This window comes from Peromyscus californicus, unplaced genomic scaffold, assembly GCF_007827085.1.
Source record: "Peromyscus californicus insignis strain IS unplaced genomic scaffold, ASM782708v3 Scaffold_13__1_contigs__length_99412109, whole genome shotgun sequence".
In the NCBI taxonomy this organism is placed as follows: Eukaryota; Metazoa; Chordata; class Mammalia; order Rodentia; family Cricetidae; genus Peromyscus; species Peromyscus californicus.
This window is the reverse complement of record NW_026294424.1, coordinates 6,689,318-6,704,517: the sequence shown is the minus strand read 5'-3', so window position 1 is coordinate 6,704,517 and position 15,200 is coordinate 6,689,318. Positions and strand designations below refer to the sequence as shown.

The window sequence follows — 15,200 nt, the reverse complement described above, 5'->3', positions numbered from 1 at the left end:
GGTCAGTAAATTGGTGCTACCAGGAGCAGACGTGTCTTACTGTCATGAAAAGCCTATGTCATTAAAACATTTAAAATGCCATATTCTGTAGGTCTTTGAAGTGTTTAAAGACCATCTATCTATCTAAAATATATTTCTGTATGACCATGAAAACATACCTAACATGACTACAAGTTTCATTGTTATAGTTGACTAACTACTACCCTGCATTTCTTAATTATCCTGAATGGTTTATAATAATAGCTTTAAAGACGAGAACTTTACATTACATTTTTTAATGAGCTGTATGGGTACAATACCTTAAACAAGAGTAGAAACATATATACAGCATAACAAAAATAACCTTAAATTTGTATCAATATATAAAAATATCTTACGAGTAGAAACATATACAGTATGTTATGACAAAAATAATCTTAAATTTGTATCAATATGCAAAAATGCATGCCAATGTAAAATATTTTAGATTAATAGTTGCTTTTTAGTTTAAAGTAGATTCAATAATCTACCTTTTTATCCTATCATTCCTATATTGCTTGGGAAGAGATTCACAATAAGACAGATTCAGATGTAATAGTTTAGAATGTGTGTAAAATATACGTAGGCTTGAAAGAGACAAAAAAGGTGATATATACAGTTATAGAAACAAATACATAGTTTTAAAAAATAAAGTCTTTAAAGAGACAGTAAAATTAATATAAAAAATAAGCCACGTGAAGATGAATATTACACAGAGAATCTGGATTGTGTTGTTTTTGGGATTTTTAACTGCAGAAAAACATTTGATTGTAAAAGCTGTTGAGTTATGCCAAAATGTATATTTTAAAGGTACCTTGACTTCAAAATTTGGATGTAAGGATATGTTGCTTTGGAAAGGAGACTCTGCTTTTGTTCCCACAGAAAGCCAGAGGCTATGGATTTGTTCCAGATTAAGACACATCAGGTTTGACCAGCCAAGACCCCCTGAAAGGTCTCCGATGACACCATGGCCCAGATGATCCAACATCCAGAATGATTTGAAGGCAACTGGCTCAGACAATACCCCCTCATGGACTATTCCATAATTCTAAAATTTTCTTTGTATCCCCAGAAGATACAGCGCCCCCCTCCAGCAGGAAGTAGTAAGAGAAGCTACGCCCAAATTCCCAAATATACCAAGCTGACTTTGGAGATGTGTAAAGGTTAAAACCTTCCTTTTTAAGAAAAGAAAAGGGGAGGTGCTGTGGGATGGTCTGTATGTCAAATGTGTTGCTGATTGGTCAATGAATAAATCACTGATTGGCAGTGGCCAGCCAGGAAGTATAGGCGGGACTAACAGAGAGGAAAATGGAGAGAACAAAAAACAAGAGGAGAGAGACACTGCCAGCCGCCATGAGGACAAGGAAGATGTAAAGTACCGGTAAGCCACAAGCCACGTGGCAAGGTATAGATTAATAGAAATGGATTAATTTAAGCTGTAAGAACAGTTAGCAAGAAGCCTGCCACGGCCATACAGTTTGAAACCAATATAAGTCTCTGTGTTTATTTGATCGGGTTTGAGCGGCTTGGGACTGGCGGGTGAGAGAGATTTGTCCTGACTGTGGGCCAGGCAGGAAAACTCCAGCTAGAAGAGAGAGATTTGTCCTGACTGTGGGCCAGGCAGGAAAACTCTAGCAACACTATATCCCCCTTTTCTTTGCAGAATGAGATCCCTGAATCTAATCTCCTTTGTTCAGCTTTCTTCCTGACCATGACCAACAACAACTTGTAAACAACCCCCTAAATGAGGATAAGCATCCATAATTCACCAAATGGCCAAAAACCACTGACCTCAACTCTTGGGAATATGGACATAGTGTTTTCTAGACTGCTTCCTGTTGTCTGGGGACAGGAGCATCTTTAGGGAACCCTGAGAAAATTGGGATAATGGTCAAGTTCTAGGAGAGCTAGTTGTATTACTTTTTTGTTTAGTCTCTGTATGATGGGAAAGTGTGGAGTTTATCTGAAGTCTTGCCTGGATAGTCTATGAAGCTGGACCATCTAAGCTGGAAGCTTTGAAATTGTTCTGGAAGCAGAATTTTGAGGAAACTGCAACAGAGGCATTCTGGGAGTCTGGATCACCTGGGTTGCTTATGTTCATTTGTGTCTGGTTCTTTTTTTCTGAAAATATAAGACTTTAAAGGTAACATACATATCTACATTAACACAAGTATGAAATGTGTGGTGTGCACAGGTCAACTAATGATGAATTTTTGTTGTGTTTGGGCAGGTAAAAGGCATCTGTCAACTTTATAATCAAATCTCCATCCATGTCATATGAAAGGATAGCATGTAATAATAAGTCATGAGGATTCTGTAGCCAACAAGATTTATCATGTTTTATCCAGTCTCAGAGCTGTTCCCATGTCAAGGGATCAGCATATATGTAACCTGTCCTATAGTCTTTCTTGGTTTCTTTCTTCATGTCTGTAGTCAAGATTTTCAGGATGTCTCCCCCAATCAAATCTGATCTTCATTAATTTTAAAGAGAACCATAACTTTTTTTTCCTGGAAAGAAAAGCATAACCTCTTCCCCAATGCAACATATTTTTTTACTTCCATTCTGAAGTGAAGAAATTCTTAAAATATATAGGTTGAATGCTGGGTGGTGGTGGGGCACACCTTTAATCCCAGCACTTGAGAGGTAGAGGCAGGCAGATCTCTGTGAATTCGACACCAGCCTGGTCTACAGAGAGGATTTCAGGACAGCCAGGACTGTTATATAGAGAAACCTTGTCTCAGAAAACCAACACACACACACACACATTTATATGCACACATGTGTGTGTGTGTGTGTGTGTGTGTGTGTGTGTGTGTGTGTGTGTTGGTTTAATTTAGCAGTTTCCATAATCCAATGTCTCTCAGCAAGTATTTTTTTTGTACATTAGCACTAAAAAATTCAAAGTCAGCAAAGCACCATACAGAACCCAGACACCCTGTGTATTTCCCATACTGTGCAGCTTATTCTTTTTATATTATTTTATTCTTTCTTTTTTATTTTTTATTTTATGTGCATTGTTTTTTTCCATGGATGTCAAGCCCCCTCGAACTGGAATTACAGACAGTTATGAGCTGCCATGTGGGTGCTGGGAATTGAACCCGGGACCTCTGGAGGAGCAGTCAGCACTCTTAACTACTGAGCCATCTCTCCAGCCCCTCTTTTTTTTTTTTTTAATTTTTCAAGACAGGATTTCTCTGTATAACTGTCCTGCCTGTCCTAGAACTTACTTTGTAGATCACTGGCTACAAACTCACAGAGATCCGCCTGCCTCTGCTTCCTGAGTGCTGGGATTAAAGGCGTGCACCACCACCACCCTGCTACTTTTTCTTTAAAGACTTTATTATTTTTAAACTATTTATTTTTCTATGACTATCTAAAACTATTTATTTTTCTATGACTGTCTGTACCCATTTTCTTTTTCTTTATTTAGCATCAAAGTACATTTTTAAACACATTGTAGCCTGTTCAGAGGTTTTGTCAGCCTGGACCCGGCTTTCTTTTTTTTTTTTTCCATGTCTGCAGTCTCCTCTGACCATAGGAGCCAAACCTTAAACTGTTAAGGGGTGGCTAGGCCCTCTGCTGTGTGACTCTGCTTAGTACATGGCCTAGTGGCTGGTTACACCTGCTTCAGGTCAGAGAGTGGAGCCGAACTTTCTGCCTCAGCTCCAATAGGCATTTCTACCTAGTCTCCCACCACTGAGTAGCATGCTGCCCATTGATCATAAACTCCATTCAAGTGCTCAGTAGCAGGGCCTCTTAAAAGAGCCACACCTCTGTCTGTGCAAGCACTGAGCCTACTCAGAACCTTTTGTTTGTTTCAGCTTTCTCGGGACCTATGTGGATTTGTATGCCATACATTGGACACTCGATGTAACGAGTCTTTTTCTGTCCCACCAGCCAACTCCCAAATAATGACACGGAGACTTCTTATTAATTATGAAAGCTCAGCTTATAGCTTAGACTTCTTCTGCTCTTATAACTTAAATTAACCCATTTACATTAATCTACATTCTATCACATGACATTACCTCTCTTCTATCTTGCACCCGCTGTTTCCTCTCTGTGTTTCCTGGCAACTCCCATGTGCCTAGATTCTTCCTGCTCTTCTTTTCTCTCCCTGGAAATCCTGCCTATACCTTCTGCCTAGTTATTGGCCGTTCAGCTTTTTTTTTTTTTACACCAATCACAGTATTACACCTTTGCACAGTGTACAAATATCCCACAACATTTGGGTGTTACAGGGAGCCCACCAGACATGACCACTCAGACACAGTTTTATAGTCTATTGAAAGTCTTTTATTCCAGCTGTCTGGGACTACACTTGGGTATTCAGACCTAAGTGTAGTACTGAGTATCCAGAGCACAGGATTTTTGAAGGCAGAAACCATGTCCTGGCATCTCTCTCTCAGCAGCTACAGGATAAAGGTAGGGGCAATTTAACAGAGACTAAAGTAAGTGGTTAGCTGGAGGGGCTTCAGTTTAACAGAAGCTGGGATGCCTTGGCCTCGGGTTCCTGGAATAGGGTTGAGTAATTTTCCATGGGATTCTCCATCAAGGAGATCAAATTCTAGTTAAACTTGAAATAGCCTTAGCAAGAATACAAGATGGAGGAACTCTGCACTGTTTTTTTCCCATCACATTCCCCACTGGTTTTATGAACATGAGTCAAATTGTTCACTTGTCCTGTTCTACGGAGCATAGTTGGTCCTAAGGACCAGCAGCTTAACTGAGGTTATTCTGTTTGATGTAGTTGGCCATGCAGTTGAGGATGCAGGGTTCCACCATTAGCCTGATGAGACTAAGAATCAGCTGTCGGGCTAACACTGACAGTAAGGGGCATCCGTGAGGACCAGGTAATCAGAGACTGGTCTATGTCTCCTTTCTTCCCTTTCTTTGAGATTTCCCCTAACGACCACTGATTGATTGGCAAGTTTCTCCTAAGGCCATGCAAAGTCCTCCCTATTTAATAAAAAGGAGTCCTGGCCTCCTTCAGTTCTGCAGGACTATCTCTGTGAGGAAGTCAACTTGGCTTTCCAGCCCAGAAATAAAATTCTCCAAATGGTCTTGGTCTGTCTATCTGGGAATTGAGTTCCCTAAAGTTTCGGTTCCTAACCATCAAGGCTGAAGGTCTATGGCAGTTGCACCAGCTACTCCTGTCCCTACTAGGATCAGGACTAGAATCGGAGCCCCTTTGACCTTGAGTCAAGGCCAGTATGAGCACTCCCCTATTTTCCATTATAGGCACATACCTGGTGTTAACACAGAGCAGTATACATAGAGTGGGAGTATGACTTTACAGTAAGCCAGAGGAGGCACACTTAGTCAAGCTTTTAGTGCAGGTCAGGTAATCTGAGGACATGATGCAGGTACCTTGTCCATAGCAGAGCATTGCTGTGGGATGGTCTGTATGTCAAATTGCTCTGATTGGTCAATAAATAAAACACTGATTCGCCAGTGGTCAGGCAGGAAGTATAGGCGGGACTAACAGAGAGGAGAATTGAGAGAATTCTGGGAAGCGGAAGCCTGAGGAGGGAGACACTGCCAGCCGCCGCCATGACAAGCAGCATGTGAAGATGCCGGTAAGCCACGAGTCACATGGCAAGGTATAGATTTATAGAAATGGGTTAATTTAAGATATAAGAACTAGATAGCTAGAAGCCTGAGCCATTAGGCCAAACAGTTTAAATAATATAAGCATCTGTGTGTTTATTTTATAAGTGGGCTGTCGGACTGCTGGGGATTGGCAGGACCCGGAGAGAAAACTCTAGCTACAGAGCATGCATGAAATTGTAATCCCTGAAGGCCAGTCTTCTCCACAGCCTGGTTTACTGACTCCTCTCCCTCCCCTAGATGTATATCGTTCCACTGCTGGAAGGGACATAAGAGAGCAGAGGTCCACCCCAAAGATGGAGTGAGACTGTCAAGAACAGTTCATGTCCTAAAGTTGATTTGTCAGCTTCTTTTTTTTTTTTTTTTTTTTTTTTTCTTTTTTCGAGACAGGGTTTCTCTGTGTAGCTTTGCGCCTTTCCTGGAACTCGCTTTGGAGACCAGGCTGGCCTCGAACTCACAGAGATCCGCCTGGCTCTGCCTCCCAAGTGCTGGGATTAAAGGCGTGCGCCACCACCGCCCGGCTTGTCAGCTTCTTTTACCAGGAGGGGAATGGAAGCTATGGCCCTTATACGTGCCAATCATCTGGTAATGACCATGTCACATCTCTTGAACAGATATGCCACCTGTCTTTTCCAGGGTCCCAGAGTTTGCATGAGGACCCCTTAGGTAATGCCTCTGGCCTCATCCACATACAAGTGGAATGACATAGTAATGTCTGGGAGAGCCAGGACTGGGACAGATACCAGGGCCTTTTTCAAGGCTTTGAAGGCCCTCCACTCAGTCTCTGTCCATTCCAAAGGCTGCATACTCCCAGTGCTAGCACAGGCAGATTTGGCTATCAGAGCAAATCCCATTATCCTTAGCCAGCAGTATCCAACTGCCTCCAGGAATTCCTGTACTTTGTTTTTGTTTTTGTTTTTTGATGAGGAAGCAGGATGTGCTGGATAGTTTTATGTGAACTTGACACACGCTAAAGTCATCTCAGAGAAGGGAGCCTCAATTAAGAAAATGCCTCCATAAGATCAGGCTGTAAGCAAGCCTGTAAGGCATTTTCTTAATTAGTGATTGATGAGCAAGGGCCCAGCCCATTGTGGTGGTACCATCCCTGGGCTGGTGGCCCTGGTTTTATAAGAAAGCAGGCTGTGCCAGGTGGTGGTGGTGGTGCATACCTTTAATCCCAGCACTCAGGAGGCAGAGGCAGGCAGATCTCTCTGAGTTCCAGGCCAGCCTGGTCTACAGAGCGAGATCCAGGACAGGCACCAAAACAACATAGAGAAACCCTGTCTTGAAAAAAAACAAAACCAAAAAAAAAAAAAAAAAAAAAAAAAAAAAGGGCAGGCTGAGCAAGCCATGGGAAGCAGCTCCCCTCCATAGCCTCTGCATCAGCTCCTGCCTCCAGAAGGTTCCTTCACTGGTACTTCCTTTGATGATGAACCGTGATGTGGAAACATAAGCTGAATAAACCCGTTCCTCCTCAGGTTCCTTTGGTCATGGTGATTCAGCACATCAAATGTAACCCTAACAAAGACAAGTGGGGTATTGCTGTGACAGACCTGACCGTGTTTGGGGAAGGCTTGTGGAAGAACTTTGGAACATAGGGCTAGTAAAGCCACTGAGTGTTGAGAGCTCAGTGAGCTGTTCTGTGGGGAGCTTGAAAGATACAAATGTTGAGAGCAGTGCAGAAGATGGAGACCTGGCTTGTAAAGTTTCAGACGGAAGTTTGAAGACTCTTCCAGGGCCATTTGCTATTTCCAATTAAGAGTTGGTTGTTCCAGTCAGCTGGGGCTGAAGAGAGCTGTCCTTCTGGTCAGCCGTGATTACCAAGAGGCCAGCGCCACTGAAGTGAAACCTTTGCATTACTGGGACAGTTGATGCTGGCCGTCTAGAGCTAAGAAATTCCTGGTGATTAGAAGAGACCAGCATCACTGAGATGAAGTCTTCTGGAAAGGGTTTCCCCAGGACCAGTACTTAGAAGCTGTGTTCCAGAAGCAGCCATGGTTGTACCTCCTGTGGGCAGCTGAACTTGGTAGTGTAAGAGTCACCCAGGTGGTACTGGTATTGAAGGCATGAAGGGGTCATGGAGAGTAGCTGAGGCTTGGCACTGGGTAGCAGGGCTGGCGTCCCTGAAAGGAGCCCAGGAGAGGCTCTTGGTGAGATGCCAGTATCATAGGATGACCACCAAGATAAGCAGCAGTTGGGCTGGAGGGATGGCTCAGAGGTTAAGAGCACTGACTGCTCTTCCAGAGGTCCTGAGTTCAATTCCCAGCAACCACATGGTGGCTCACAACCATCTGTAATAAGGTCTGGTGCCCTCTTCTGGTCATACATGCTGTATACATAATAAATAAGTAAATCTTAAAAAAAAAAAAAAAAACTTAAAAAAAAACTTAAAAAAAAATAAATAAATAAATAAATAAATAAATAAATAAATAAATAAATAAATAAAAGAACAGCAGCAGCAGTGGAGTAAAGCCATCCGGAGACTAGAAGACGAGCTGTGTGTGCTGCAGAGGGCGGGGCTGGAGAAGTGACCCAGGCCCCTTGGAGGCGCCCAGAAGATCGTGAGTGAATCCCAGACGTTGGACATTGAATTATTTACACTGTTGAGTTTGGTTTTGGTTGGTTCCAATTGTGACAGTGCCCTGGTTCTTCCCTGTTGGAGAAAGTATTTAATTTAATTTTGATTTTTTTTTTTTAACAGAGGCCCATAGCTGAAAGGCTTTGAACTTTTTTTTTTAATTAAGAAATTTTCTGTGACAGGCGGTAGTGGCGCACGCCTTTATTCTCAGCACTTGGGAGGCAGAAGCAGGCAGATCTCTGTGAGTTCGAGGACAGCCTGGGCTACAGAGTGAGTTCCAGGAAAGGCGCAAAGCTACACAGAGAAACCCTGTCTCAAAAAACAAAAAACAAAAAAAAAAAAAAGAAAAAGAAAAAAGAAAGAAAGAAAAAGAAATTTTCTATTCATTTTATATACCAACCACAGATTCCCCCTCCCCTCCTCCTACCCCCCTGCCTTCCCCCTCAACCCACCCAGCTTTGAACTTTTAAAAGAGATTTGGATTTTTTTTTTTTAATTTTATTTATTTATTTATTTCTCAGAGCTGAGGACCGAACCCAGGGCCTTGTGTTTGCTAGGCAAGCGCTCTACCACTGAGCTAAATCCCCAACCCCAGATTTTTTTTTAAAAAGATTGAATATTTTAAAGACACTGATTTGTTTGTTTGTTTGTTTGTTTTGTTTTGTCTTTTGAGGTAGTGTTTCTCTGTGTAGCCCTGGCTGTCCTGGAACTGGATCTGTAGACCAGAGTGGCTTCACAGACATCTGCCTCTGCCTCCTGAGTGCTGGGATTAAAGGTGCTGAGACTGAATTTTTAATATGTTTGAATTTGTAAAGACTGTGGGCCTTTTAAAAGTTATTTCTGTTTTTAATGTGAGATCTTGGAGAAACTGAAGTCATCTGAGAGGAGGGAACCTCAGTTGCCTCCATAAGACTAGGCTGCAGCAAGTCTGTAGGGTATTTTTCTTTTCTTTTCTTTTCCTTTTTTTTTTTTGTGGTGTTTTTTGAGACAGGGTTTTTCTGTGTGACAGCCTTGGCTGTCCTGGAACCTATGAGGAAGGCCCAGCCCACTGTGGTGGTGCCATCCCTGGGCTGGTGGTCCTGGTTCAAATCCTGGGGAGCAAGCCAGTAAGCAGCACTCCTCCGTGGCCTCTGTCCCAGCTCCTGCCTCCAGGTTCCTGCCCTGCTTGAGTTCCTGTTCTGACTTCCTTAATGATGTGGACGTGTACATCAAATAAACCCTTTCCTCCCCAAGCTGCTTTGGTCATGGTGTTTTGTCTCAGCAATGGTAATACCAACACCTGGAGGATTTGCAGGATGACGGAAATATGGTTGTGGGACAGGACTGGCTTTCCTTCCTCCAGGTTGTAGCCAAGGTGTGTGATCTGAGGGCCACACAGTGGAGAGACTTCTTGGCTGAGACTCTGTACTCCAGGGATTGGAAGCATTCTAAAAGGCCTTCTATTGCCTGTCCACATTCCTCCTCAGTGGGAGAAGCTATGAGGAGGCTATCTATACCCTGAAGCAGGGTGCTTTGTGGTTATTTTTGTCTACTTTTTTTTTTTAAGATTTATTTATTAATTATGTATACAATGTTCTGCCTGCGTGTACGCCTGCAGGCCAGAAGAGGGCACCAGATCTCATTACAGATGGTTGTGAGCCACCATGTGGTTGCTGGGAATTGAACTCAGGACCTCTGGAAGAACAGCCAGTGCTCTTAACCGCTGAGCCATCTCTCCAGCCCCATTTTTGTCTACTTTTAACACAGCACTCAGGGCCCCACCAAACGATGCTGGTGAGTCCCTGAACCCCCTCTCCTGGTCTCTTTCCCTCATTTCCTCTCTTGTCTGTTTCCCCAAGGGCAGAGATCACAGCGTGGGAGAATTTCCTTCCCTGTCTGTCTTCAACTGGATCTCAGTTATAAACTTTCTGAGCAGTTTTCAAAAGTTGAGACCTATTCATCTCTTTACATCCCTCTAATTTCTGGAGATTTCAACTTATGCCTGGGGTCAACTGCATGACAAAGGCAATATGAGTGGCTGTCGGGGCCTCTGAGACTGGGGGGGGGTGGTCAATACCTGGTCTGTCTCCAAAAACCCAGCCAGCAATTCACCGGGTCCGTGCATGACCTGTCTTATCCTCCCAATAATGTTTGGTGAACCAAAAATGTCCAGCGACCTCTTACCTTTTTGGTATTAGGATCCCAACTGGGTTGGGTGGACAGGAAGGTCCACTCTATACGGGCCTCTGCATCAGGGAGTATCCCCAGCCCACGAGCCAACTTTCTACTTTCCAGAGGGATTCCATCTTGCTCCTTGGCTATAAACAGGGTGGCCAGGAGCTGCTGGCAATCACCCCAAATCAGCTGATGTGCATAGAAAATTTTCCAAAAGGCAGGCCAGGCAGGAAGCAGAGAGCTCATGGCTTGGGGATCTATTTCTGCTCCCTGCACACACTCTGAGGCCCTCCACACCTCCACACAGAGAACAGGACCAGGACCAGGACCAGGATTGGGACCTCGAGTGGGAGTCAAGAGATTAAACAAGCCAGAAGCAAGTGCTCCCGGAGCAGGAAGGGGTGGGAACATCAATTTCCTAGGGCAGAGTTGAGAGAATAGATGGAAATTTGGGGCTTCTCTAGGCAGCCTGGCCAAGGCAAAAGGACTCAGGTCCCCAACAAGAGGGCACAGGTCTTAAGCAGGTGGGATGGGAGTACCACACCAGAGAAAGCCATTGGTTGGGCAGCCCAGCATGGCCTATGAGCTTTGGGAAATCATGGCCACCTGGAAGAGGAAGTGGGGGCCACAGTTGTGGTCTCGGGGTGGCTCACTCCCCCTTCCATTTTAGATCTGTTTCCCCAACCAACAGAACTGACAGAAACACACAGACCCACAGGGAGACACAGTCACACAGAGAGACACATAGTAAAGACAAACAGGGGTGCCCACCACACATTCCCACACCTGAACAGACCAGGCGAGTCCACTGGTGTATTACAGGGATCCCCAATACAGGATCTATACTCACAGCCAATCGGCCCTCTTGTTTCTTAACCGCATGGTGCCTCTTACACATCAAACTTACCTTAGGAGGTGTTCAAACCAGATGACTTTCAGTTTGCCTTTTTTTTTCTTTTGGGTGGCAGCATTGTGGTGCCTCTGGAATGCTCAGCAGAGATAAGTCTTAGATGATTTTCTTGGGGCCCTGGAACAACTCAGGATGTGCCCTCCCTAAGAGTTCTGTCCAGCTGATGCACTTTTCTCCAATTTTGTGGGACCCAAGGCCTCTAAGTGTCTGGGTCCAGTCTCTGGGGTTCTCACTTAGGGCCTCCAAATGTTATGGGAAGCCCACCTGAGATGACCACTCAGACACAGTTTATAACCTATTAAAAGTCTTTACTCCAACCAGCTTGGACTACACTCAGATATTTGGACCTAAGTGTAGCACCACATGTCCAGAGCACAGGGTTTATGAAGGCAGAACTCAGCTGCTGGGGTGAGGGTGGGAGGGCTCATGTAAGCAAGCAATTTAACAAAAGCTAAAACAGCAGTTAGCTGGAGGTGATTCTGCACAAGCAGGCAGTTTAGCAGAAGCTAAGTATCTTGACCTTGGGGTCCTAGAATAGAGTTGGGTAATTTTCCATAGGATTTTCTACTAAGGAGATCAAATTCTACTTAAACCTGAAATGACCTCAGTAAGAATACAAGATGGAGGGTTTGGGGATTTAGCTCAGTGGTAGAGCGTTTGCCTAGCAAGCGCAAGGCCCTGGGTTCGGTCCTCAGCTCTGGAAAAAAAAAAAAAAAGAATACAAGATGGAGAATCCTCTGCACTGTCTTGCCTTGTGTCTTAGTCAGGGTTTCTATTGCTGTGAAGAGACACTGTGACCACAGCAACTCTTATAAAGGAAAGGATTTAATTGGGTTGTTTACAGTTCAGAGGTTCAGTCTATATCATCATGGTGGGACATGGTGCTGGAGAAGGAGCTGAGAATTCTACATCTTTGATCCACAGGCAACAGGAAGTAAACTGTGTCTCATTGGGCATGGCTTGAGCATATATGAGACCTCAAAGCCCACCTCCACAGTGACACACTTCCTCCAACAAGACCACACCTACTCCAACAAGTCCAAACCTCCTAATAGTACTGCTCCCTTTGGGGTCCATTTTCTCTCAAACCACCACACCCTGTCAAATGGGTAAATACCCAGTAGTGATAGAGCTGGGTCATATGGTCATTCTCTTTTTTGAATTTTTTGAGAGATCCTTCCAAACTAACTTCCATAATGACTGTATTAATTTATTCCCACAGCACAAGAATCACAAGCCTCAGGAGTCAACAGATGGGACTACATGAAAATAAAGTTTTTGCACAGCCAAAGAAACTATTAGCAGAGAAAACAGTCCATAGAATATGAGAAAATAGGAGAAAATCTTTACCAGCTGTACTCTAGACAGGGGACCAATATCCAGAATTTACAAAGAACTGCAGAAACTAAATGCAAAGTGTATTAGTTACTTTTCTGTTGCTTTGATAAAATACCATGAGCAAAAGCTCCCATATACTACCACAAACACCAACCAAAATGAACAAACTGGTAGGAGGGAGAGGCTATGCAATCCCAAAGCCCACCCCAAATGATGTTCTTCCTCCACCAAGGCTACAGCTCCCCAAACACTACCACCAGCTGGGAGCCAAATGTTCAAATACCCAAACCTATGGGAGCCATTCTTCAAACCACCACATTCCATTCCCTGGCCATATCATGGCCATATCATAATGCAATATTTATTTAGTCCAGCTTAAAAGTCCCTAAAGTCTTTCACAATTTCAACACTGTTTAAAAATTCAAAGTCTCTTCTGATATTAAAATGCTTAGATGGTTCTTCAGATCAACTACTCCTTCTGGCTTTGTTGAATGCAACTTTCCTCTCTCTTGGGGCTGGTTCCACTCCCTGTCTGCAGACACCCCATGGCTCTGGCATCGCCATAGACATAGACAGAGATACTTGCTGCAGCCTAACTTGAACTATTCTGCTTCATCTATATACAGTTTTTGCTCCAGAAGAATAAAATACCACTGTCTTAACTTGAATTCATAACCAGACATGCTCAACTGCTTCCACAATGCTCCCTACTCTCCCTTATTTCCCGTGCACCCAAGTCCTGTTCAGGCGCCGTCTGTGGGAGGCCAGCTCACGCCTTTTCAAGGGTTCCTATGAGTGGGAGAGAGGAATAAGAAAATATTAGGTAGAGAGATCTAGATGGCGAGAAGAAAGACAAACACGGGCTAGCTTTGGGAGGACCCAAGTCAACACCCAATGGCCTTTTCCATTTATTCAAAAGGACTTTTTATAACAATGCCAAGGCGTGGGGGGGGGGGGGACATCTAGCAAGGGGGCTTGCTAGATCAAAGCACTCCACACAGCCAAGTGCAGACCCTTCCAAATACCTGGTAACCACGTCTGTGGTCAAATCATCTCCTTATGCAGCCCTGCTGGGTAAAGCAAGCTCAGATTCTCTGACCCTGAGTAATCTGGGCCTCCATAGTGAATGTGAGGGGTACAGTAAAGCAACTGAAATGGATGCTCCGTGGGTGAAAAGGAAAATGTTTATTCCAAACTGTCAAGGCTGTCTGCCTTATTTAGAATTTTATTGCTGTGAAGAGATGCCATGACTACAGCAACTCTTACAAAGGAAAACATTTAATTGGGTGGCTTACAGTTTCAGAGGTTCAGTCCATTATCGTCACGGCAGGAAACACGGTGGCACACAGGCAGACCTGGTGCTGGCAAGGTAGCTGAGATTCTACATCTGGTTCTGTAGGCAACAGGAAGAGACTGCCACACTGGGTGTGGTTTAAGCACCCTGACCAGCTTTGCTCCTTACCTGGGCCAAATGAGAAATCTTCCCAAGTTCCTTCTCTCTCATATCTGTGAGCCTGCCTCCATTTCCCCAGAGGAAAAGAGGAAGTTGATCAGTCAGTTTACTTCTCAGTTTCTCAACCTGGAGTGCCTCCAGGAGCTCTCCCTGGACTCCGTCTCCTTCCTCGAAGGTCAAATGGACCAGGTGCTCAGGTGCCTGGAGGCCCCCTTGGAGACGGTCTCTATCACCGACTGCCAGCTTTCGGAATCAGACTTGAAGTCCCTGACCCAGTGTCCAGGCATCCGTCAGCTCAAACATCTGAACCTAAGTGGTGTCATACCGACCAACATGAATCCTGAGCTCCTTCAAGTCCTACTAGAGAGAGTCGCAGCCACCCTGAAGACCCTGGACTTGGAGAACTGTAGGATTGTGGACTCCCAGCTCAGTGTCTTTCTGCCTGCCCTGAGCAGCTGCTCCCAGCTCACCACATTCAGCTACTTAAGAAATCCCATGTCAGTGGCTGTTCTGGAGCGCCTGCTCTGCCACACCGCTGGGCTGAGTTGCTTAAGCCTGGAGATGTATTCTACCCCCTGGGAGATTTATGGTGCCCAGGGTACTTCTCACCACAAGCAGCTAGAACAGCTCCGTGAGGAGCTGAGTAGGACAATGAAGCCACTGAAACGCACCAAGACAGTGTGGTTTTCAGCATCATTCCCTGTCCACCTTGTGGCAACCAGGCCATATGAGTCAGAGCCCAAGCTGCACTAGGGCTATGGTCCTATCTAACTGGGTACTGGTGTGCCAAATGATTCCTTCTGACTCTTGGAAGCAGATTCCTTCTGGTATAGGTGAATCCTGAAGAGGACACAGAACCTGTGGTCTCAGCGTGTTGGGGGTGGGAGGGATGGGTCAGGCAGCAAAGGCAACCTCAGAGAGAGAAATGCTGACCTGGGAATTGATGGGAACTTTGGGACATGTGTATTCAGAAATAAGAGGAGAACTTTCTAGAATCTGGATGAAGAGACACTTGAGGGTGTTTGAACCCGGGTAAAGAAATGGCCAGTGTGTTCTTCCTCACTTTGTGCTATAGGGTGAGTGGAATATATCATGATTGTCACTGCAGCTTTGCAGGCTTAAGGAGCCACCAGCAGCT

The 15,200-nt window shown here is 44.6% G+C and overlaps 1 protein-coding gene across 1 annotated transcript; it reads left to right on the top strand.

Annotated features, from left to right (window-relative positions):
* Positions 1 to 9,974: 9,974 nt before the first annotated feature.
* On the top strand, positions 9,975 to 14,815 carry LOC128109002 (PRAME family member 12-like). The gene is made up of 2 exons (XM_052736014.1): positions 9,975 to 9,980; positions 14,009 to 14,815. The coding sequence occupies exons 1-2, from the start codon at positions 9,975 to 9,977 to the stop codon at positions 14,813 to 14,815; spliced, it is 813 nt and encodes a 270-aa protein (XP_052591974.1).
* The last annotated feature ends 385 nt before the right edge of the window (positions 14,816 to 15,200 follow it).